Source organism: Natator depressus, chromosome 22 (assembly GCF_965152275.1).
Source record: "Natator depressus isolate rNatDep1 chromosome 22, rNatDep2.hap1, whole genome shotgun sequence".
Lineage (NCBI taxonomy): Eukaryota > Metazoa > Chordata > Testudines > Cheloniidae > Natator > Natator depressus.
Genome location: NC_134255.1, coordinates 6,067,841 through 6,092,739, shown reverse-complemented (window position 1 = coordinate 6,092,739; position 24,899 = coordinate 6,067,841). Strand labels below are relative to the sequence as shown.

At 44.7% G+C, this 24,899-nt stretch overlaps 1 protein-coding gene across 1 annotated transcript in view; it reads right to left on the bottom strand.

Annotated features, from left to right (window-relative positions):
* The window catches only part of KCNJ5 (potassium inwardly rectifying channel subfamily J member 5), a 31,638-nt gene that overhangs the window by 1,790 nt on the left and 4,949 nt on the right, over positions 1-24,899 (bottom strand). Inside the window, exon 2 of the mRNA XM_074936546.1 lies at positions 18,944-19,890. Within this exon, the coding sequence (XP_074792647.1) occupies positions 18,944-19,883 (940 nt within the window). The 5' untranslated portion in view covers positions 19,884-19,890. The remainder of the gene's footprint in view (positions 1-18,943; positions 19,891-24,899) is intronic.

Genomic DNA, 24,899 nt, shown 5'->3' with positions numbered 1-24,899 from the left:
TTACATATTCATATATTTTGGGGAAGTTTGAGGAAAACCCTTTCAAGGGCAAAAATTCAGTTTTGGAATAAGTGAAATCACCTGCCTATTGCAAGCCTGAATTCTGTCCCAAATATTTGCCTTTTGTTTGGTTTACATGGGTCACACTTCTGGAATTCATTCCAGGGAGATGTGGAAAGTTCGACCTCCCGACACTCTCATTGGTGCGTGAGAGAGAGGCCTGCCTGGAATGAGATCAAAACATCTATTCAATTCAATTCCAAGCCGACGCTCCCCGATCTCATTCTCACAACCCAAACGACATTACCATAAGACGAAGGCTGTGGTGGGGGGAAATGTTAGTGCAGGGGCATTTATGGTTCAGGGAGAAATATACCATATGTCCTCTAACACCTGGGCACAACAGGAGACAAACAAGTTGGGTTAGGAAATGTCCCCATCCTGTCGAGCTCAGGTGTGGGAAGACATAAGGTACCTCTTCTCCCACAGCTGAGAACAGCCTATCATTCCTATCCTTCTCTCCTCTCACAGCCTCAAGGGTCCTTCTCCTTTGGAGGCGCCTGTGGAATTCACATTAACATGACTGAGCTGTGCCTGTCCATCAGGACCCCCTCCGTTCTGTTATATTTGTGGGTATTCCCCGCTGGTTTTCTTTTCCTTCATCCATGGATTGGTTTCAGCCCCTGGGCTGGAATGCAGACAGAGAGGAGCACGGTCACTGGGTAGAATATACACTAAGTCCCTGTGCTGAAGGATGGAATTGACTGCAAATGAGGGAGCTAGAGAGGTACCCACAACCACAGGGGTTAGCAGTGAGGGAGAAAGATTTGTAGCTCCAGGCAGATAATATAGGCACAGGGAGACTCAACTTGCTCCACTAACACGGGCATTTCCAGGGGGCCTTCTCAGGGGATGCCCCATACCCTAGTCTACCACAGTGGACGAAGCACCACCATGGCAGTAGTGATGTGGGTACCTCATACCATGCAGGCTTAGGCCTTTATAATGGGACAACCTCTCCCCCACCCCCCACAGTAGCCGTAAAGCTTGGTAACTTCCATTTGGGCCTCTCAAGGGCTGTGCAAACATTAGCTATTCCCTTTCCCTCCCAAGTAGCATTATGATCTGTGGAAACTGAGGCATGGAGAAGTGAAGTGAATTTGCCACAAGCAAGTCAATGGCAGAGCCAGGAAATGAAACTACGTTCCCTGGTTTCCAGATCTATACTTCAAAGACCATATGGCAACCACGGGGTCAGTCATGGGCCTATACAACTGAAATTCTGACTGCAACAGGGCCTGCCTTTTCTGTATAAACTCTTAGGGTCCAATTCATTGCTGGTGTAATTCCACTGAATTCAGTCAGGTTAAAGCTTAGTTACATCAGGGACAAATTTGGCCAGTTTAAAAAAAAAAAAAAAAAAGAGAGAGAGCGATCTTAAACTGTCTCTGTGGCTGGCAACACCCAGCAGCGGGAAAACCTTAGCGGATCAGTGCAGAGGCTGGTTTCAGAGGTGCACCCTGATCTGCACAGTGGATACAGTTATGACAATGATGCCTTCATTTTCTGCACACTGCACCTTTACATTTGAAATGTATCATAGGAACTTATGTGGTCCTAATTACCATATTATCTGAGCACCTCACAGTCTCTAATGTATTTATCTTCACAGCCCTCCTTGGAGGGAAGGAGGTGCAGTGTTACTATCATATAAGTGGGAAACTGCGGCACAGAGAGGCTAACTGACTTGCCCGAGGCCACAGAGGAAATCTGTGGTGGAGCCAAGAACTGAACCTGGGTCTCCTGAGCTAGTACTAGCCACTGGAATAGCTGTCCTTTGTAGTAACGGTGCCTGCCTGCGCATTTTGTTCTCACAGCTGCTGTAACCTTTTAGAGAGCATGCACACACCTCCACCCTCTCTCCTGGAGAGTCACACACACAGCTCTTGCCTGGAGACTTTACTTTTGTTCTTTCTTGTTGCTTTCCTTAACCTAAAACAAAAGGCATTCAGGCCAGTGGGTATATGGCTGCTCTTTGTGCTTGGGGGAAGAAATGTAACACTTTAGGCTGCAAAACAGGGCTGGAAATTTCTCACACAGTTCTTTTCAAGGAGATTTCCAGAATTACTTGCTTCCAGGCAGGAACAACAAGTACAGTGTTAGTCACAGTGTTCTGGCACTTCTAATTCCTGAACTGCCAGGAACCAGGAAGTGCAGAGGCTGCTGTGAAAAATAAAATAAGGAAGGAGGAAAGTTATCCCAACTGTTCTGAGCTTTGAGGAGAGGGTCTGTTTGAGATCTGGGCAACCATTCAGGAACGGGGATACAAAACAGTCTGCAGATCTCTAGTAACAAGCTTCTTATGAGCAGGCCAACGAGTGCCCAGACATAGATGCTACGGCACTGCACCATCAGGATAGACAGTGCTTGACATTCATTCCCTTATGCCAGGTTGGCATACAAGAGCAGAAGACTTATGTAGCTCTCAGGTCCTGTCATGCTGCTGAGTACCCACCTGCTTTTCTCCAAGAGATGTGGGTCACTCCGCCGTCCCCACCCACCACCAGATAACACTAGCTTCTACCTACCCTCCTTATCCCTTAGTGAGAGGTTTTGTTGCAAGCCATTTTAAAACCTGGTGGGACATATTTGGGATGCAGGACTGGCTCAAAGATGCCTTTTACATATCTAGCATCTCATGCTGGATTTTGATTTCAGTGGGAGTTAGGTACCTCAATACCCTTGACAATCTGGGCCTTAGAGGGCTGAAATTTGATCTAAAATGAGCAATGCTCCTCCTTGGACATAACTAGAATCCGCTAAGGTACCTAAATACTGCTGCTGAGCTGCTTAGTGCTCCAAATGCCCAGAAATGGTAGTGGGAGAAAGGGGCATTTTTTTCCCCTCGCAGAATTAGGCCCTATCAGTGGATAAGCCATCTCCCAGCCTGGCTTTCCCACTGCTGAGTAGATGCCAAGTATTCTATAATAAAATCTCAGAGCTCTTTGAATCATAGAAATGTAGGGCTTAAAGGACCTCAAGAGGTCATCTAGTCCAGCCCCCTGTGCTGAGCTCGGACAAAGTAAGCCTAGACCGTCCCTGGTAGGTGTTTGTCCAACCTGTTCTTAAAATCTTCCAATGATGGGGATGCCATAGCCTTCCTTGGAAGCCTATTCCAGACCTTAGCTACCCTTATAGTTAGAAGGATTTTGCTAATATCTAACTTAAATCACGTGTGCTGCAGATGAAGCCCATTGCTTCTTGTCCTACCTTCAATGGACATAGGGAGGACAACGCTCAACTTCTTCTCCATAGCAGCCCTCACTGTATTTAAAGACTGTTCTCAGGTCCCCCACAACGTTCTTCTCTCAAGGCAAATCATGCTCAGTTTTTTTAACCTTTCCTCATAAGTCAGGTTTTATAAACCTTTGATCATTTTTGTTGCTCTCCCACGGACTCTCTCCAATTTGTCCACATCTTTCCTGAAGCATGGTGCCCAGAATTGGACGCAGTGTCCCAGCTGAGGCCTCACCAATGCCGAGGAAAGCGGGACAATTACCTCCCATGTCTTACATACAACGCTATGTTAATCCCAGAATATTAGCCTTTTTTGCAACTGCATCACATTGTTGACTCTTATTCAATTTGTGACCCACCATAACCCCCAGATCCTTTTCAGCAGTACAACCACCTAGCCAGTTATTCCCCATTTTGTAGTTGTGCATTTGAATTTTCCTTCCTAAGTGAAGTACTGTGCACTTGTCTTTACTGAATTTTATCTTGTTGAATTCAGACTAATACTCCAATTTGTCAAGATTGTTTTAAATTCTAATCCTGTCCTCCAAAGTGCTTGTAACCCCTCCCAGCTTGGTGTCATCTACAGATTTTATAAGCATACTCTCCATTTCATTATCCAAGACATTAATGAAAATATTGAATAGTACTAGACCCAGGACTGACCTCTGTGAGACACCCCTTGATACGTCTTCCTAGTTTGACCATTGATAACTACTCTTTGAGTATGATCTTTTAACCAGTTGTGCACCCACCTTTCATCTAGACTACATTTCCCTAGTTTGCTTATGATCAGATCAGAAGGGAGTTCCCCTCTTACCACCAGAGAGAGTCAGCCTCAGACATATAAAAGGAACTCCTGCCTTGCAATCAAGGTCTTGGAATAGCTCCTTTACTTGGGGGAATACCTTACCCTGAGCCTGAGCTCCACAGAAACAATCACATTTATGTCCTGCTGTAAGTATTCAGTTAAGACAGGAACAATGAAAACCTGTCATTGTCCAAGGACTGCATACGGCCGGCTTCCTGCAGTAGCTGCTTTTTGTAACCCCCGGGGTGCACAGAGCCAGCACAATAAAACAACTTGCAATCACTCCATAATCTCATTCAGATATTCTTTTTTTTTTATTTGCACATGTGCATCGGAATTTAATTGCATGGGGACCGACTGCCTGGCAACCTCTACACTGCACAGCAAACAACAGCATTGTCCCGACTGCAAGTTCCCTTAAGTGCTGCTCTCCAGCCCGGCTAATTAATGGCCCTAGCTAATTATTGCCTCCAGCTGAAAGAAGATGACAGTGGAGGTGCTGAAAACAATAAGCCTTATTTTCATTAACAGAACGGGGTGCAGCTGCTTTCCGCTCTCACACAATGTGTCCTCGTCCCTGTGCGTGCCGAACATTCAGAATCCGCAATAGGATTCTGAATGTTCAGCACTCTGCAATAGGCAGCGTAGCTCGCTGGACCAGTCTCTTTCCAATTCTGCAGTGGTTAATAGTAGAAATCAGCAGGCTTTATCTGTAATAAAAGACCTAAACCTTCACTGGCATGATTACCCACAATGCACTGTGTTCACCTAAGACAAGGACCACAGCCGTTTTGCCATTGTTGTACATCACCTCTAAAGTGTCACTGCTTTCTAAGTAGATACGCCATAGCCCGCAGTACCGTTGCTTGAAGCACTTGCTCTTGGGAGATTTCAAAAGGCCTTTTGAGCATGCAGAGGAATTGTGGGAGGTGTCAAACTTCCAGAATTCCTCGGGGGAAAATCCCAGAAGGCCATTGGTGCTGACATAGTTTCTTAGCCCTTTTCTCAAAATGGAGGGTAATTATGAACTTTTGGATTTAAGAAGTTTCTTGTAAAGCTTTGAGAAAGTAATTTTTTTGCCCTTTTTTATTTTTATTTTGAGCATTTTGTGACCCAGAAATTTCATTTCAATGAGAAAACTTTAATGAAAAAAAAAAGCTTTGATCAAATGCATGAAAGATTCAAAATGCGGGAAAATCCATTTTCATCTGGAATAAGTTTCAGAAAAAAATACTTTCTAATTTTATTTATTTTTCTGGAACATATGACCATAGTTTCCATGGAAATGGTTCACAAATGGTCCTATTTTAAAATGAAAGAAAAGTATGCTTAATTTTTAACTGGAAAGTCAGTCGATTTTAGAAAATTTGAAATGAAATGGAAAAACCTCAACTTTCAGATTTTTCACATGTAAGCTTTGGATCTTTTGCCTCTCTGCAGTCACCAGCTTGAGTTTCAGTGCAAATAAAATTGAAACTAAGTTGAAACCTGAATAAATTTTGCATAAAACTGGGCCCAGATGCATCACCTTTACAAAGAGGCTGTGCTCTGCCTCAGGCTTGTAGCAAAGCTAGAAGCCAGAAGAGTATTCCTCAGTTTCAAGTTTTGTAATAAAACTTTCACAGAGGTTTAAATTTTTAAGTGCACTGTACTGCAATTCAATCCTCAGAGGTGAAGTTTTAGTCTATTGGGCTGGAGTCTGACTTCAGAGTATTAATGCCAGGGGTCGAGAATGTTCCTACTTGGGGCAGCCATACATGCTTTGTTTTATAAACTGCTGGATTTCTGGTTTCCAATAAATGAATGAAGACAGGTTTCTTTCATTACGTTCAAAAGCAGGGAAAGTCACAGAGAAGCAATTGGTGTGTAAAATAGGTGTCAGGGAACTGTACCAAGAAGACACTTTCTTGACATCAAAATCAGTCAGAATCAAGCTGATCACACTATTTCAAAGATGGGAGAATGTTAATATGCAGAGAAGAAAGGGAATCTTGATGTCCCCCTCAGAAAGAAGTCTGTTTTTTCCTACTAGGTACTCAATGGGAGCTGCAGACTTCAGAACCTTTCACTGATTGCAATGCCACTGATTATGCAGCTAAAATAGAAGCCTCTGGCTCTGTTACATTGCTAAGAAAAGAAAAATTCTTCAGGAGATTGCGCATGAGTGACAGGCTTTTATATAATTATTAGGTCACAGTTCAAATCTAGCCCCATTCAGCAACAGCCTATGTTGCTACTATCTCATGGGCATTAGGTTGGCTACGGATTAGTTGATGGTCTTAGTCTAGCTGTTGGAGGACACAGATGCCTGTATCAAACATATCATCACAGCTAGCAACCTTGTTGGCAATTTCATTACAGAGGACAAATATTGAATGGATCATGGAGAATTAACCAGCAGTACCCTAGATTAAGAAGTTTAATTTGAAGCACATCAGCAGGATGATGGTAGGGAAAACTTTCACTACTGCCACCTGGCTAGACCTGTTCAGTGGATATAAACATCCAGCCTCTAGGGCTGTCAAACCAACATTTTTCACCAGCATAAAATTAACTTTTTTTATTTAAATGCCATAGAGCTGAGTGTGACGTTCCCCTCTGGTGTTATCTGGACCGGTGATCTGCTAGGTCACTCCATTCCTTGACTCTGGGAGCCAGCCTTACCCTGCTGTGTCGTGAGAACCCCCACTCCTGGGCTGTTCACGCACAGCCTCTGGCATGTAGGCTGCTCCTTGGATTGTGCAACTGAATGACACTAGCTAATATCTCCGGTCCCAGACACAACCCTAGGAACCTCCGTCTTGCAGTGTCCAGTTATGCCTGTTGGAAGCTGCAAGCTTATATAAATTCGTCAATTTAACAAAGAAATTGATATGTACCAAGCTTGTTATGCCAAGGGGAGCCTCTGACACACTTCAAACCAAACATATTGCTTCAGATAGAATAAACAAACAAGTTTATTAATTATAAAGATAGATTTTAAGTGGTTATAAGTCAAAGCATAACAAGTCAGGTTTGGTCAAATGAAATAAAAGCAAAACACATTCTAAGATGATCTTAACACTTTCAATGCCCTTACAAACTTAGATTCTTCTCACCACAGGCTGGCTGGTTGCTCTTCAGCCAGGCTCTCCCCTTTGATCAGCGCTTCAGTCGCTTGCTGTGGTGTCTCTAGATGTAGGTGGAAGAGAGAGGAAGAGCAAGGCAAACATCTCTTTCTTTTATCATGGTCTTTCTTCCCTCTTGGCTTTGCCCCCCCCCTTCAGAGTCAACTGAGCATTACCTCATTGCAGTTCCAAACTGACCAAAGGAAGTGGGGGTGACTCCCTCAATAGTCCAGCAGATTCTTTTGTTGCTGCCTAGGCCAGCGTCCTTTGTTTCCGTGAGGCTGGGCTGGGTTTGTCCCATACATGTCCTGATGAGGTGTGAATTGCGTCTCAGCTCTTGGAGAGTTTTTGCCTGGGCTTATTTTAAGCCATGAGGACACATTTTCAGCCTCATAACTACATACATGAAATTATAACCTATAACTCACGATAACATTACTGTAACAACAATGCTCAGTGCATCACGAGCCTTCCAAAGACACCCGACATGAAAAATTTTGCATTGGATACCACACAATCATTTTACAAGGATGAAATTGGGGGTGCTGGGTATTCCCCCGAGGTACAGAGCATCACACTGAGCTCTAAGATGTTATCTGCTGTCACATGGATGCTAATTCTACGCTTGCGATACTAGATGGGCTCTTTTTACAATGAAGACCCAGGCATTACTGCTAATTCCTGCTCCCCCCCACGCACACATACTGAATGAATTTCCCAGCTATGTCCATTCCTCTCTTTTTCCTGAACAGCGAATTAATGACAAAGTCTTTTTCCACATTTGCAGAGTGAAACTCACCCCTGATCAGAGGGCTAGCGCAAGGCCAATGTGCCACTTAAGTCCTCAGAGGTGAATTTCACCTACAAAGCATGGAGAAAGAAGATGGTGTTGAAATGGACACTGATGACTAGCTAGGGTGGCAGGGAATAGTTATCAATATTTAAAATCCTATTATTCTAATTAAGCAATACACGTCCTTAAATTAGCATCAAAGATACTGAAGTATCGCTCAAATGGTTGTGGAAAGTGCTGGGCCATTTACACTAATTAGTCCAAGGAACACCCTGGCCTATGACAAAACCAATATTGTTCCTCTGACTTCAAAAGGAATATTAGAAGGTGGGAGCATGGTCCCCCAATTATTTCTGCGCATCTTCAGAGGAGGAGGACACGTCCATACTTGATTCGCTTTGATTTTCATGCCAAAGGGGAAGACTGAAATTTTAATTTTTCTGAATGTTCTCCAGGCGTGGGAATGCTCCTGGGTGTTGGAAAGTCAAAAGAGGTAAGGGTCTAATGTAGGCAATGAAATGGAATATGCAAAAAAGTTTAAAGAGATAGCAAACTTGGCAAACTAAACAGGTTATAAAGAGAGAGAGAGAGAGAGAGAGACCACATTCACTTCTTTATATTATGACTCCACTTTATTTAATTGCTCTACTATGTCATTTAATCTATAATTTCTTCCCTTGTTATGTTTCAGGAAGCGGTTGCACAAGGTTGACATATCTCCTCTAAGATCAGACCCTTGGATTTGTCAGAGGAACAAATGAACTGAAAATTCAATGGCACTGACATGTGTTGCTCTGTGAGAGAGCGAGGATGGGCCAGGGGTTAGGTGAGAGACCTGGGTTTAATCCTCTGCTCTGTCACAGATGTCACTTCCATGACCCTGTAAATCACATAGGCCCAGATTGTCAACATTTATTTAGGTACCTTACTCCCATTGAAATCAATGGAAGTTAGGTGCCTAAATACCTTTGCGGATCTGGGCCTTAGGCTCTCAGTTCCCCATCTGTAAAAGGGGGTTCATGATACTATCCTACCTCCTAGTGGTATTGGATGTATTTTAAAGATGGGGAGATGCTCAGATACTATGGTAAAGGGAGGCCTATAAGCACTGTTAGGCATGTTAGTGATGATGATGATGTAGTAGTCAGGCCTGTATATTTGCCTGAGAAAGAATTTTGGGTCTTGTTTGCCCATTTAACTTTTAATATTTTTATATTCTTATTAATAGGTGTGAACAAAGAACAAAGACACTGTGTGTTGCTTCTGCCCAGCCAGATGGGTTTGTTAGTATGAGAAAAGATAAGAGAGAGAACTCAAGTGTTGCTGGTTTTGGTGGGAGTTTAATATATGACTGCCTTGACTCCTATCTTGAGCCAAGGTCAGGAGGGGCGAGGGGATGCGGGGGGAAGGTATAAGAAACACTAAAAGCCAAAGAAAGGCCTGTCCCTGACTTAAGCACAACCTCACTCCTTACCCCTCCCATGGGATACAAAAGAGGTGGTACCAAAGCCCCCTGACTCACGACCTTCCAAAACGGAACATGACAATAAATTGTAAGGGGTGGGACCCAGGGTGGGCACGACAGGTATAATTATGCCTGCTAAGGAGGTGGGAACTGGAACACTGGGAAAAAAGGCTCTGGGGCGCTATGGATATGCTTGCTTGAAACTAACTTGAATAAACATCGCATTGCCTGCACTTAGGACTTCCAGTCTTCTGCTTTCTGTCTGTGTTACAAGGACCAGGGGAAGGGTGTAGGGAAAGCCCTTAACAAGCACCTTAAATAGTTCAGCAAGACCACTCTTTTCAGGGCAAGTCAGTGGTAATCTGGTTCACTACTTCATTCCCACACCTTGAAGCCAGGGATATCAAAGACATTTACAAATATGAATCAGTTTACATCACAATACCCCCTTTGTGAGAGGAACATAGTATAATGCCCTTTTTACTGATGCACATTTTTAAGAATGAAAATGAGCCTATGGATAAGCAAAACCAACCAACCAACAAGCTAGCGCTAATTTTACTGTGTTTTGCATGCAAAGTTTGATTAATTTCAGGACATCAGACTGAAATACAAATCCCTCAAATTTCAAGCTTCATTGTGATTATTTCACGCCTTTCTACCTTGGCAGGAGGGGAATATTATTCTATCCTTTTAAAAAATGGATGAACTGGGGTGTAGAAAGGGTGTGATTTGCTCAAGGTCACACAGTGACAACATGAAGAATAGAACCCAGGAGTCCTGACTCACAGCCAGTTGCTCTAACTATTAGACCATCTTCCTTCCAACGATGTCTAAGTATAGTTCTGTCCTTTTGAAACTGTGTGCTAATACTGTACTGGGTCACTGGATTAACAAGTCAGCTCTATTATCTCTAACTGTCTATTTAATATAAGTGGGGGGGATGCGGGAGCCAAAGAACACCAGTGAACATCAGTGGTGAAATAAGATGACTTGATGCCTCCTGAATGCCCAGTGATCACCTAGCATCCCATTAAGGCAACAGTACTGGTAGGCAAAGGGGCATGGATCAGCGTTCATGTTGCATTCCCCATCAATACCTGGACTGTGGAAGCTAATGATCCAACCAGCGGACCAAATTTGGAGATGAATCCTCGTCACAAACCATCTGAGGCACATTGCACATATGCTAAGAAGAAGAAGACTGGTAAGCACAGAATGAGGTTTGCATGTAGCTATATTGATAAATCAATCTTTGGTTAATTGTCAGCGAAGGCGGAGAGGAGGATAAAAGATGTGAGGGAAGCAAGACTCATCCAGAGAGACTTATAAGATATGCAGACTCCTTCATCATAGGGAATGATGGCTTCAGGGGAAAAAGCTAGGCTCTCTAATGTTCGCTAATTGAATCAGCCAAGTCGTTCATCTCCCAACCCCGATGAATCTGAGTGCACGTGGGGGATTGGCTTTCGACTGCTCTTTAGTCTCTGGCAGCATTGCTTCATACTCTCTCTCTCGTCTATTAAGCAATGAAGAGGTTAGTGGCACATCCATGTTTATTGTGCACAACAGGCCAGCCTAATTCTGTCAGTGGACTGGGGCTACCGGCTTTGGATTTTTGTTGCCCTGGGGTGGGGAAGAGAGAAAGAAAGAAAGAGCATTGAAAGCAAAATTGTATGGACTTTACAAACAGATTCCTTCCCATTTTCTTCTCTTGCAAGTCAAATTTGGAGCAACCAATCTTGAAGAGTGTCCCTTGAAGATAAGGCAAGGGAGAATTAATTCCCTAAAGTCATTGCTGTGCCCAATTCATTAAGCTGGCACTGTAAGTCATTCAGTGGTTTTCAAGATGCCCATAAAAGCAGCACTGGCTGCTGGAATGTTTGTCACCTGTATTGATTTAGCCCCTGCTGTAGTCATTTCACTCAGGGAATAATCAACACAGGTCTGCCCGGAACTGAGCCTTTCTCTGGTGTTTTCAAAGCTGTGGAGCCAATAGTGCCAAGGCACACATACTGATCTATAGCTTCTACAGGATGCTGCTTTAGGTAGGACTAATGCTACAACAAGGGAGTGTGTCTGATGGAAATGGGGCAGGCAGGGATGAAAACTGGAGGGTGAGCAGGAATTACTGGTTAATTTTTTCCCCTACAGCTGGTTGAAACTTTTGGAAATTGCAATAAAAAATTTCCCCCAAAAATGTTAATGAAAAAATATTCACTATTTTTTGCCCAGTTCTAGTTATGTGCTTATACCTCTAGCCATTTATATGGTACAGTGGTCAGGCTTGAAGGGCCTGATTGTCAAAGGTATTTAGGATCTTAAAAATTCAGCTAGGCACCTACTGGGATTTTCAAAATCATCTCACAAAGATAGGCACCTAAGTCTCATTGACTTTCAATGGCAGGGAGGCACCTAACCTGCTTCGGGGTGGTTGAAAACCCCACTAGGTGCCCATGGGCATCTTTAGGCACCTAAATATCTTTGAAAATCTGTCCTGAAATGCTTTGAAAAAATGACTGGAACTAATATTACCTTCTTCCTCACCAGGTAGGTGTATATTCAGATATGTTGGTGACTGCAGTGACCTGAAGAAGAGCTTGGTGCAGCCAGAAAGCTTGTCTCTTTCACCAAGAGACATTGGTCCAATAAAATATATTACCTCACCCCCTATGTCTGTCTTGCAGGGACTAAAGTGAGTTTCTACTAATTTGTACCCATGACAACCAATGCAGAGCCAACCCAGCTCTGGGAGAGTGAGCTGCAGTCTATTCCTTCTTTTGCATCATCAACAGAACGGTTTAGTTCCAATTAGCTACATCTGTGCCCCCCCTCCTGCAGGCTAATAGAATAACACAGGTGATAACGAGGGCACAATTTGGCCTGCTGCAATTCTCGTGCTGACAGCCATGTGTGAGAAGGAAAGAACCCAGCATTGCTCTCGGATCCCAGATTGAGTTGGTAGCACTGGCAGTTAGAAATACTGGGGTGGGATTTTAAAAGCAGGCTCAGGGTGGTACATGCTCAGGCCCAGATCCTCAGAAGTATTTGGGTGCTTAAGATGCAGATAGGCACTTTTGAAAATCCCACTGGGCACCTATTGCCCACTGAAATCAATAGGAGTTAGGTGCCTATGTGCTTTTGAAAATCCTACTGGGTCTTTAACTGCTTCTTCAGGCACCTAAATACCTTTAAAATTTGGTCCTCTGCTCCCATGGACTTTCAGTAGGAGCCGTGTCTCTAAATTCCTTAGTTTTTTAAAAAATCCCAACCAACATTTTTTGCTCCTTGGAAACAGAGTGAATTGCTCTCCAGTGATTGACTAACGATAACCATCGAGCCCCATGGTGCCATTTTTATAGTTCTCTGAAATGTGACTGTAGAAATGAGGACTAGCAGCTCTTTCCATGTAGTCTAACTGGAGCAATTTTGTACTGAATAAGCTTTCGTGTAAACCAAAAGTAAAATGATTATTAATATGCCTGTCTGCAGTGTTCATTTCATTAGGTCTGGTCTCTCCAACATCATCCTATCTACCACTGACAAGTTCTAGCCTCATCTCCGAATATCAGGCCACCTGTATAAATATTGGACCTAGCAGTCAGCAGCGAGTCAGGAAATAATTCACATATCCAGCAAAAAAAAAAAAAAAAAGGATCCAGCTTCATTAACAGGGACCAAAGTATTGTTCATTTGTCTATGCAATATTCTAAATTGAGGACCTTCATTCAGTTCCTAACAACAGGAGTTCGTCTCACAAAAATCACAAGGATGACCATTCCTGGGAAGTCTTAGTAAAGGCCCCAAACTAGAGATACATGCTGCATTGCAGGACACCCTGTTCTGGTGAGATGTCTCCCCACCACTCTACACATGAGCCAGAAGCCACCTGGATTCTGAATGTTTTAGTCAAACCTTGGTACAGTCTGACGTCCACCCAGCCCTAGAGCCAATGGGAAGAGCTCTTCCAGTTACATCTTTTGGGTTTAACAGCAGATACAACACTGTCTCCTGAGACTGGAGTAATTAATTTCCATAGATCCAGGCTCCTTAATGTCATTACACTCAGGTCTGGGCAATTCCACTGGGAGAGGAGTCCATTTGTAAAGCAATCCAATTCCTCTGCCATGCTTTTAATTTTGAGGTTGTTGCTGGTAATGACTTCCTTTTTCACATCATTAGCAGTGGCTGAGCCTCTTGGTCAGAGGAAGTACAGTCTAAAGCCACAGAGTATCTGTTCAACCAGGACTTGATGGTGCTAGTTTGTGATGGTGAAATGGGCCTTGGGCCACAAAGGTACTTCTAGGTATTAACCTCCAACCTCAGTGCAGGGCTCTCTTTGATATCAGCCAACCCAGGGCTACCAAATAAAATTCCACTATCAATCTCTCTCCTGTATAACTCCCTGAAATGCTGTTATTTTTTATAATGCCCAAGTGTGTATTAAGAGCCTAGGCGAGGCCCTGATTTGCCTTTTGTTTTACACTCCTGTAACTGTATTGACATCAGTAGAGTGACTCCTGATTTACACTGCTGTAAATGAATGGAAAATTGGGCATGGATTGCTAGTAGCTATAACATAGTGTTATTCTACAGCACTCTTATACCAACAAGACACACAACCAACACACTACACAGCAGCCCAATACACTAGATATGGTCCCTAAACAGAATCTGTCATTCCAATTCTCATGAGCTTTGGTAATGTTCGCATCCAGATCTGCATATTGACCCATCTCGACAATAGACCTCTGGTAAAAGAATACTCCCTAGTAATGCTATATTAGCCCTTACATGCATTGCAAATAGGTTACACTGCGGCCATGTAATCTGTTCAGGACTACCCTCAAACTCTGCTTGAAAGCTGCAGCGATTGCTGAGGGCCGCCACCCACCCGAAGACCAAGGAAAGAAGCTGGGGGCACCACCGGTGCTTGTCTTTGTCCTGGCATCCTGTTTGCTTCTGAGGTGTGGCTGATAATTTTGAAAGCTGGGGATGGTCTGGGACCCAGCGGTTTGAGGGATCACCTTCCTCTAGGCCCTGTTGCAGCAAAGTCTGCCCTGGTAGGTAACTCTTGCTGTGAGTTCTTGGAGTAAAACCTTCTAGGGCAGGGATTCTCAACCTTTTGGGGGCTCAGAACCTATTTGTAAATGTTTATGGCCTGTCGTGACCTAGCAAATAGTCTGGAGTTGGAAGCCCTGGTGTGATTTTGGTCAGGTCCTGTCACCTGTGTGTGTGTGTGGGGAAAGCGGGGGCTTGCATCCTGCCTGCCACTCACCCCACAATGGTGGCTCCTGCAGCTCCTGTGCTGTGGGGCTGACTGGGCTTGGCTCTCCAATCCAGGCAGTGCAATCTCTGGGGCTGCACCGCTGCTCAGGTCCCTGGCACCCTGATTGGACCAAATTTGTGTGAGTGGAGCTGTGACCTGGCTGATGATGTTGCAGAGCCACTCACTCAAATTTGGCCTACCCAGGCTCCCATTATTATGACGGCTGGGCCAAACTTGAGTGGTCCTGGGACCCAAGAGGTTGCAGGTCCTAGAGCAGGGAGGCGAGCCCAGCCAGCCCCGTGGGACAGAAGCTGCTACACGCCCCTTTGAAACATTCTGGTGACCGAATTTTGGGTCCCGACCCATGGGTTGAGAACCCCTGTTCTAGAGAATTATGGAGCCCCCTGGTGGTGAACGGCATGATCACCATAAACGGAAAGTAATCAAACTCATTTGCAGCGGATTGAGTGGGAGGGTTGGAACGTAGCTCTGCCAATTTTTACCAACGGGTTGCTTGCGTCTGTGCTAAAGCACACTCTGAAATAGGCAGCCAGGGCTCTCCCATCTTTGGGACTGTCTGTGCTCAGAGATTTGGCAGGGTCAAGGCAGTGTCATGGGGAGGAGGGATTTGCTCAGTGGTTTGAGCATTGGCCTGCTAAACCCAGGCTTGTGAGTTCAATCCTTGAGGGGGCCATTTAGGGATCTGGGGCAAAAATTGGAGATTGGCCCTGCTTTGAGCAGGGGGTTGGACTAGATGACCTCCTGAGGTCCCTTCCAACCCTGATAGTCTATGATTCTAAGGCACAATGCAGTCATATTTAATTAGCGTTTTATTGGTTAAAAACCTGCTTATTTGTCCATTTGAGTATTCCTGACACAATTATGGTAACAGGCATCTCTGGGGGAAGGAGAAGTGGCTCTTGAATGCCACCGGGGGAGGGGGCGAATTTCATAGAAGTTAGGTTTTCCACCCCTAGTCCCCTTGAAGGTTGGTTTAAGAGTCCTGAATAACTGCATCCCATTCAACCACCACCAGTAAGACATGATAGTAACATTGGGGCAGGGGGAGAAACTTTGCAGGGGGGCTCAGCTTAAGTTAAAAAGCCCTCTTTGGCATTTCAGAGTCCAGCTGTACAGGGCTAACCCCTCCCCCCAACTCATCCCAGTCACCAGCCTCAGTCCTCTCCTGCGGCTTAACCCCTTAAACTTAAAATGGCTGATCTTCCTATGAACGCACAATACTAGCGGGGGCTCTTCTGCCTCCAGAATGCTTGGTCCTGGCTTCTAGATAACAGTGTCTTCCTCTCTCCTGATATTAGCCCAACCACACTCTAAGGGGCTCAGGTGCATCTTTGCTTCCCAGCCTCACTGAGCCAACTCTGAATTCCCCAGCTGGGACTTAATTCTTAATGCCCCGTGCTGCTGGCTGGGTAGTGCCCCCCCTTAACAGGCTACACTGAGGAGAGACACGGTTGCAGGTACCCCTACCCTATTCCAGGGAGCATTGAAAGAACTGCCCTGCCCTTCACAAGTACTCATCCAGCACTTTAATACTCAGAGCACCCCTGGGGTGGGGTAGGCAGGCATTTCCCCCATCTGATACTGGGTCCCAGAGAGGTTATTTTATGGACCAAAGGTTACACCGAGAGTCAGCAGAACAGCCAGAAATTGAGACCTGGGCCTGGAGGCCTCTAGCAAAAGAATGCCGAGAATCAAACCCAGGTCTTGTAAAACCCAATTCACCACCCAAACTACTAGGCCATGGTGCCAACCACACAGTTCAGAAGGGAGCATTGGGTAGAGGGCCCCCGATGCTCTCCTCCAGCTCCTTCTGGGTGGGAGACGAAGATGGGCCTTTAACCAAACACTTCAGAATGTTGAAAGTCTAAGTTTGCTTTGACAAAGCTCGCGGGAGTTCTTCTCCCCAAACCGGGTCCCCCTTCCATGCTTAGCGTGATGCCAGCTGTTAAGGTGAGGTAGGAAGAAAATGACATGGAGACAACTTATCTGCAGTATTGTAGCTATGTCGGTGCCAGGATGTTAGAGAGACAAGGTGGGTGAGGTGACGTCTTTTGTTGGACCCACTTCTGCTGGTGAGAGAGACACGCTTTCCACCTTACACAGAGCACTACACAAACAATGTGCCCTAGAAAATGGGTGCATGCATATTTAGTGTTGCAAAGGGAATCATCAGGAACAGATGTTACAGTAGCCAATAAATAGTCACTTCCTGTGTTCCAGGGAGTTCAGACTGCTTCCAGCTCCTCTGATCTAAAAGGACTCCCCTATGCATCTGCCTTCTCATACTTGCTGGAAAGTGAGACAGGGATTGAAAGAAACAGAATAATTTCATGTTGTGCTACAAATACTTTTGCATTCCAGTTTTAGGAAGAACTGGCCAGGAACACCTATCCATGGGCGGACACTGGGATTCAATTGATTGAAACCGGGTGACACCCGATGACACTGCATAACACTTGTCTGTTCTCTGTCTTCCTGCACCCTTTTCAAACTCCCCTTGAGAAAGTCAGCACTGCTTTTAGCTGCAGATTTGGCACCACACATCCGTGTGCAATGAGGCTTTGGCGTGGAAAGAAAGCTCAGCCAGCCATATCTCTCCCACCCTATCTGTTACATAGTGCTGTTCTGTGCTGTTTAATGGCTGCTACATTCCACCTAGAGGTGGTTGTACTGCAGTAGGGGGGAAATGATCTGTACATATTCTCTCTCTCTCTGATCCTCAGTGAGACGTATTTTCCGCATAATTGTAAAGAGGTTTGTGAAGAAATCAAGTATCTTTTATCATGTACCTCTAATGTATCATGAAATATACTACATACATGCAAATAAAGTAAATACAAATTCATATTCATTATGAGTGCCATTTTAGACTACTGACCCTCAATCCAGTTTTTGGCCAGTTCTGTCCCATATCGCAACCAGAGATTCTACCAGAATTCTTGGTTTTAAATAGTTTAAAAGACACAAGAGATGGAAAAAACCCCATAAAGTTGAAAAATGAGGTCCCCAACCAAACCCCCAGATCCAAAACAGGCTGAACATGGGAGTGTTCAAAATCAGGACTTTGTGGCTGTTGGACCCCCTCTCTAATTAGGTCACTTCTGGCTAGTGCAGAGTTGATTGTTTCCTACAGCATATCCCCCTGTGCTTTGCTCAGTCTGGTTTAAAATGACCTAGGCAACAAAGCTCCCATCAGTTCTCTTGGGAGGCTATTGCAGACTAGAACATAATAATCCCCATTTAACTCCAGCTCTGCACCTATTGTTCCAACTCACCTAATGATTATGCTTGACACAAACAAGAAAGCTGCTATGTTTCTGACACATTTAGTTTAGCCCAGCTGGTGAAAATGTAAAGTGTAACAAATACCTACCCTTCTCATCCTCCATCAGAGTGGTGACCGGAGGTACAGGGATCATCACTGAACAGTAGTAACAACAGATATCTAAAACAGCCCAAGCATAGCCTATTTTAAATACAGGACAGAACTATGACAGCAGTTGGGGCTGAACCCAGGACTTACAGAACTAAATGCCTCAGCCACAATTACTTGAGCTAAAACATAAGAACAGCCATACTGGTTAGACCAAAGGTCCATCCAGCGCACTGTCCTTTCTTCCAACACTGACCAAGGCCAGGTGCCCCAGAGGGAATGAACAGAAGAGGTAATCATCAAGTATTCCATCCCCTATCACTGATTCCCAGCTTCTGGATAATGGCCTTCAGCAGAAGAATGCCAGGAATCAAACCCAGGTCTCTTAAAACCCAGTCCATCACCCTAACCACCAGGCCATGGTGCCAACCACACAGTTAAGAAGGGAGTGTTGGGTAGAGGGCCCCAGAAGCTCTCCTTCAGCTGCCTCTGGGTGGGAAACAGAGATGGCCCTTTAGCCAAACACTTCAGAACATTGAAAGTCCAGGTTTGCTTTGAGTTGTGGACAAAGTACATGGGCATTCTTACTTCTCCCCAAACTGGGTCCCCTTCCCATGCTTAGTGTGATGTCACACAGAACCCCCTCTTGTATTTAGAAGCTCTATAAGACTCATCTCATTTATATGGACCAGCCCCTTGGAGGACAAAGACCCATATTCTTAGCTTAGGTGTCATTGGCAAATGTTGACATTTTAATGCCAGCTGCATTGTCTTTTTGCTCTGTGCTGGTTATTTTTGGCAGAGCCTTACCTGTTGCTTCGACCATTCCTTCCAAAATGACCACGATTTCAAACTCCTCCTTCGCAAGCTGGGCACGGGACATCTCCCAGAAGGGGCTCTTCTCGTTGATTTCATGTGAGATGATGAGTGGTGACACCAGGAATAGCCTGTCATCCCCTGTATCAAAGCCCACATTGATGTCCGTTTGGTTCAAGGGGATAAACTCCCCTTCTTTGGTCTGTTTGGACTTGATCAGCTTGGCTCTAATGGAAGCCTCAACAATGTGGGAATTCCGGAGGTCCCCGACCCGGAACATTAGACAGAGCTTCTCATCCCTGATAGAAATCACTGCATTGTTGGAAAACATGAGGGTCTCGGCCCTCTTCTTTGGTTGGCTGATTTTGACAAACATGCACCCTACCATGAACGCATTGACAATGGAGCCTAGAATAGCCTGAACCAGGAGCAGTATGATGCCCTCGGGGCACTTTTCAGTGATAACCCTGTAGCCGTACCCAATTGTGGTCTCGGTCTCGATGGAAAACAGAAATGCGGAGACAAATCCACTGAGATTTTCAACACAGGGGATCCAGTTCTCATCTTCAAGATGGTCCAGATCTCCACGGATGTAGGCAATAAGCCACCAAATGAACCCAAAAAACAACCATGTGACAGTATAAACCATGGTAAAGACAAGGAGGTTAAAGCGCCACTTGAGGTCCACCAGAGTAGTGAAGAGGTCGCTAAGGTACCGGTAGGTTTCATGGACATTTCCATGGTGCACATTGCACTTGCCACTCTTCTCCATGTAACGCTGGCGTGGCTTCTTCATTTCTGCTGCCAGGAGACGGGTTCGGTCAGTGGCGATCGGGACATAGTCCCGCGGCTGTCTGGGAATCTTCTTGGGATCCATAGGTGTGACTCCAATTTCCATGTCCTGGTTCATGAAGATCCTAGAATCTCCAGCCATGGTTGGGCTAGGGCAGGGTAAAAGGAAACAACATTTAAGACATGGGGAAAATAGCTTTGCCAAACCAGTGCTGCTTTCAGATTACACAAAGGAGTGATAGCACACTATGCAACATTGACACCATATTGAAAAGCTTTGTCTTCTAGTCATAGAATGCTGGGCACAAGTGCATCCTGCATTAGAGAAGCTTTTTGGTAGGGCCATTCCCTTCTTCTGGTAGTATTTTTTGATGCCTCTTTTAAGGTTAAATAATGAGAAGTAATTATTTAACACCTTTATCATTACCTCATTTGTAGAGAATGCTAACCGAGTGAAGCAGGAGTGGTGAACTACTTGCTTTGAATGGCCCCTTTCCCTTGGTAGTAAGTTTGCACATACCTTGTTACTGATTTGGGTCATTACTTTTTTTTTTTTTTTAAATAAAAGCTCTTTAGGCTCCTTTTATACAAGGCAGAGAGGGATGAGAAGTGAAGACAATTTGGACATTTTCAAAAGGGACTAGTGATTTCTGGTGCCTCAATTTTTGGGGGCTCAACTGAAGAGACCTTGAAGTGGCTGGTTTACAGAAAATGCCAAACACCAACCCACGGCAAATCAGATGCCCTTGAAGGCAACCCAAACCCACTCATCACTTTTGAAAATCTAGTTTCTTAGATCGCTTCTAAAAGGCTCATGGTCTTTGTCCAAATCTTTTCTTGACTAATTATAAACAGATGATGATATGAGCGCCAGTCACTCCTGTCAGGTTACAATGTAACATCATCTTCACCGAACATTAAGATTATAAAGTAGATATTGCTTTCGTTAATGGAAACTATTTCTTCTATTGAAAACCAAAAATTCCATCTTCAAACTCAGGGAAGAGAAAGAGTTTCCTGTGGAGAGCTGCCTTCAGTATATGAAAGAGAAACAGTAGCAACATTCTCCATGATATGCGCTCTCTGCAGTATCCTTAGCAAATCTTATTAAAACCTAACCAAATCTACTACAGTTCTATCTTTAATCTTATGCATCTGCAAATGGAAAGAGGTACAGAGATACAATTAAGAGTGTCCTGGGAAAGACAAAGCTTAAGGCTGAGCAAAGTGGTTTCAGTTTTTCAATATAAAAAAGTATTAAGGGTGGGTGGGAAGGAAGAAGAAAGACAAATAAATGAGGCAGCGGATTTCTGCTTCCACTGTATGGCAGCCAGTTCTGCAATTCCCAGCAGGGAATTTCTCTTATCCCTTGTATCAAAGCTACATAAATCAACCAAAATCAGTATTTCAAAAAAAGCATCCAGAGTTTATTGATGGAGCCACATCTACTGCTTCACTATAGCATGGGTGCCGGTGATTGACCAGTCACCTGAGTCAAGATGGCAACCTGCCTTTGTAGTTAGAGGAAGAGAGTGAGAGTCTAGATCTGGGTTCTAGTCCCAGTGCTGGCAAGTTGGCTCCCTCAGCAGAGTTCTTCCTATACAGGAGAAGGAGGCACATGAAAGAGAGATGTTACTGCCACCAGATGTCCCCCTTGGTAAAGGGGGAGAAGATAAATACTGTTACTGCAGCTATGGGCAGCTGGACCCAACTTCTCCTCTGCCATCGTTTACCAAACTCTCCTGCCCTCCCGGCACTGAAGCATCAGAATACCCAGCAATTCAGAGCCTGCCTGGTGACAGCCCCAGAGTGCAGGGGAGGTTGCTATGACCTTTGGTGGGGAGCAGTGTGGTGTGAGCAAGATGGGAGAAGTAGGGGATTGGCAGCTGATAGGGACGAGGGAGAAATATTTTTTTGGCTTTCTGTTCTGGAGGGAGGGGGACTGGGTAGTGATGGCTGGTGGCAGGTGGCAGAGTGAGCTGTGTAGCTATTAGCCTAATGTCTTCTGTGTACTGCCCCCTTTAACTCTCTTGGAATGTCAGGCCTGATTCTCTGCCACCTCGCATAATGCGTGTCCGCTGACATCTGTGCCCAGTGTGGGTGTCAGAATGGCAGGGCCCATTTACCCTCCCTTTGTAAATGCCAGTGCCAGGTGCAAGTCAGTGGAGAATCTGCACAGAAACAGAGGTTCAGTGCAGTGGAGATAAGTGCAGAAGAAACACACTGGATAGAAATTTTCCCTTTATTCTTTCTTTGCTTGCCCTTTTTTTATTAATCTAAAAACCTAATTACTGAAATTCACAGGTTCTGGTTGCTCCAGGAGTGTGGAAAGAAAAAAAAAAAGTGTCCTGCAACCCTGACTCATGAAAAACAGCCTGGAGAGACTAGCTGTTAATGAAAGGACACTGAAACCTGCCATAAGCAAAAGCACACAGGGGACTGGCAAAAATTGGTTGCTAGGACAGCTGGTCTTTAACTACAGGTCAAGTGAAACTGTTTGGCAAATCTTGGGGATCCTTAAAAGAGATCCCTCAAAGCAGAAGTATTGCGTGTTGCAGGTGAACTGTACTGTCCATTTCACTGTAATTAGAATTTGTCCTAATATTTAATCATTTCCCCTGTTGCAGTTTAAGTCTCTTCCAGCTGAGTGATACAAGTAATTGATCACAGTCCTCTTCATGTAGGAGGTTAATTCTTCTTCGTAAAGGAGGAAGCATGATCTAGCAGTTAGAGCACAGGGTTAGGAGTCAAGAGACCAACCTGGGTTCTATTCCTGGCTCTGCCAATGACCGACTTGTAACCTTGAGCAAATTGCTTCCCCTCTCAGAGCCTCAGTTCCCCATCTGTAAAATGGGGGATTAACGCTACTTCTAGTTATAAAACTAGGCAAATATAATTGTAAGTCTTGTAGGGAACCTCCCCTGACCTTAGAGGTTTGAAATCACCCATTTGTCAACATAACGTACAGCAAAAAGGGAGAACAGTGCAGAGATAAGTTTGAATTCCTCCTTTATTCCACATCCATAACCACCCTCACCATGCACGCACATCCCCCCTGGTTAATGGTAATTGTGTGCAAGCATGCAAGGGAGAATTAGCCTTCAGTTTGTGAAGCACTGCTCTCTCTCTAGGACTCAGAGACTGGAACTGGCTGTGATGGTCAGTCAAAGGTACCACATTTACCGTCCTTGGTTAAACAAGACCAGGATAATAAAAATGTCACTTTTGTACAAAGCCTCATGCTCCTTTTAGACAGGCTGCTGGAGCTGCTGCAAAAGGAGATGAGAGTTGGTGCATTATCAGTTCTGCAAAGAGGCCTTTTATCAGGCTTCTCGGTATCGCTCAGCTTTTGCCCAGATGCCAAACTTGAGGAGAGGAGGGAGCACTAAGCGAAAGGAACTTAGAAATGCTGAAATAGAAAGAGATGGATTTTAGCTGAACTTCAGAAGGCATCATTTTTCCATGGCTGCTTCCATACAGGGTTGACGTACCTCTTGCACCTCCCCAAACAAACACCCCCAAAAAGTCAGAGCAGACTTCTGTTTTCTTAGCAGGGTTACTTTTTTTTTTCTTGTGAAGAATTTATGTCAAATCCAGATTTCACTGATGGCAATAGGGATTTAACCATTAACTTCAATAGGGACAGGTTTTGACTTTTTCTTGGAGGGGAAGGATGGCCCTGTGGTTAAGGCAAAAAGACACAGGACTCAGGAGAGCTAGGTTCAATGTTTACCTCTGCCAGAGACTTCCTACATGACCTTGATTAAATCACTTAATCCCTTTGTGCCTCAGTTCCCTTTTTATAAAGTGAGGATTATACCTCTTCCTTTCTTCCACCCTTTCTTCTGTCTTGGCAGTTGGAATCATAACCCTTTGGGACTGTTTCTTACCAGGTGTTTGTACAGCGCCTAGCACGGTGGGATCTTAATCATGGCTGATGCCTCTAGGCACTGTGGGAATTATTTGTATAATATAATAATAATAATCTGGCAATGTATTGTGTGAGAATCCAGAGAATCATGAAAACAGATGGAAAATCTAAACAAATCCCTTTTCTCACCTTATTACAATGGTTGGTCAAATAGTTTTTTCCTTAACAGAAACACATGGTTCAAAACTTTCCACAGCCATGTGAACCGCCTGTCTATTAACGATAAGACATTTATATTTATAAAACTACCACCCCTAAGAGAGCAGAACTGCCAATCTCTGTTCCAGAGGGGCTTGGAATAGTGGGCCAGGGGAGCTGCGATGCAGATCAGGGCTGAGATGCACGGGTAGTTGCACGGGAGTCGAGGACTGGTTCTGCAAGTTTGGATTTACGTGCATTAGCAGAGCAGTGTGGGGCCCAGGACTGGAATATCAAGGGGTGCTGCAGGTCAGGATTGTGGTGCACCAGCAGAGCTGTGTGGATGCTGCACCTGTTTGCACTATGCCTCTCTCTAAATTCTATCACTTCAAAGCTGTAGAAGCCAGGCTGCCCAACAACAATGCAGGAATGGGGTCTGAGAGAGAGGCCAGGGCAGAGGGACAAGCAGTCAGTCAGGTACACTAATAGACTGCTGGATAAACAGTCTGATAGAATGATTATTACTGAAAGAGCGGTTCTTTTGCATCCCCTCTGCCCGTGCCACATCAAATGCAGCCCCAACCCTCAATCCACAGACTCCACTGAGAGGCAGAGTCCCTACTTGTTACAGCACAGCAATCGAATTAAAGTCCCTGACTGAAGGATGCCCATAGAGGTAGATCCTTATCACCAGGGGCAGATAACAGACAGATTTGCAGGCAAATGGATTGAAACAGAAAGTTCAAAGAAGGCAAACTGAGCAGAAGTCAGAGTGGAATGGAGGGACACCATTAGGGAGGGCTGGCCCTTGCAAATCTATTGGGTAGTGGATGCATGCTAGAGAGATGATTATTGCCAAATGAATCTTTATTTCCCTGAAAGAAGGTAGCTTTCCATTCACCTATTTCATTTATTGCCTGTACTTCATAAGGGTTAATCTGTCTGTGGCACCTAAGTGAAAGTACATGGGAGAAACAGACCGATCCGACCGAGCTTGGGCAAATCAATCCTTTTCCCTATGCTTCCGTTTCCCCATCTCTAAGATGGAGCTAATGAGACCTGCTTCCTTTGTCAAGTGCTTTGAGATCT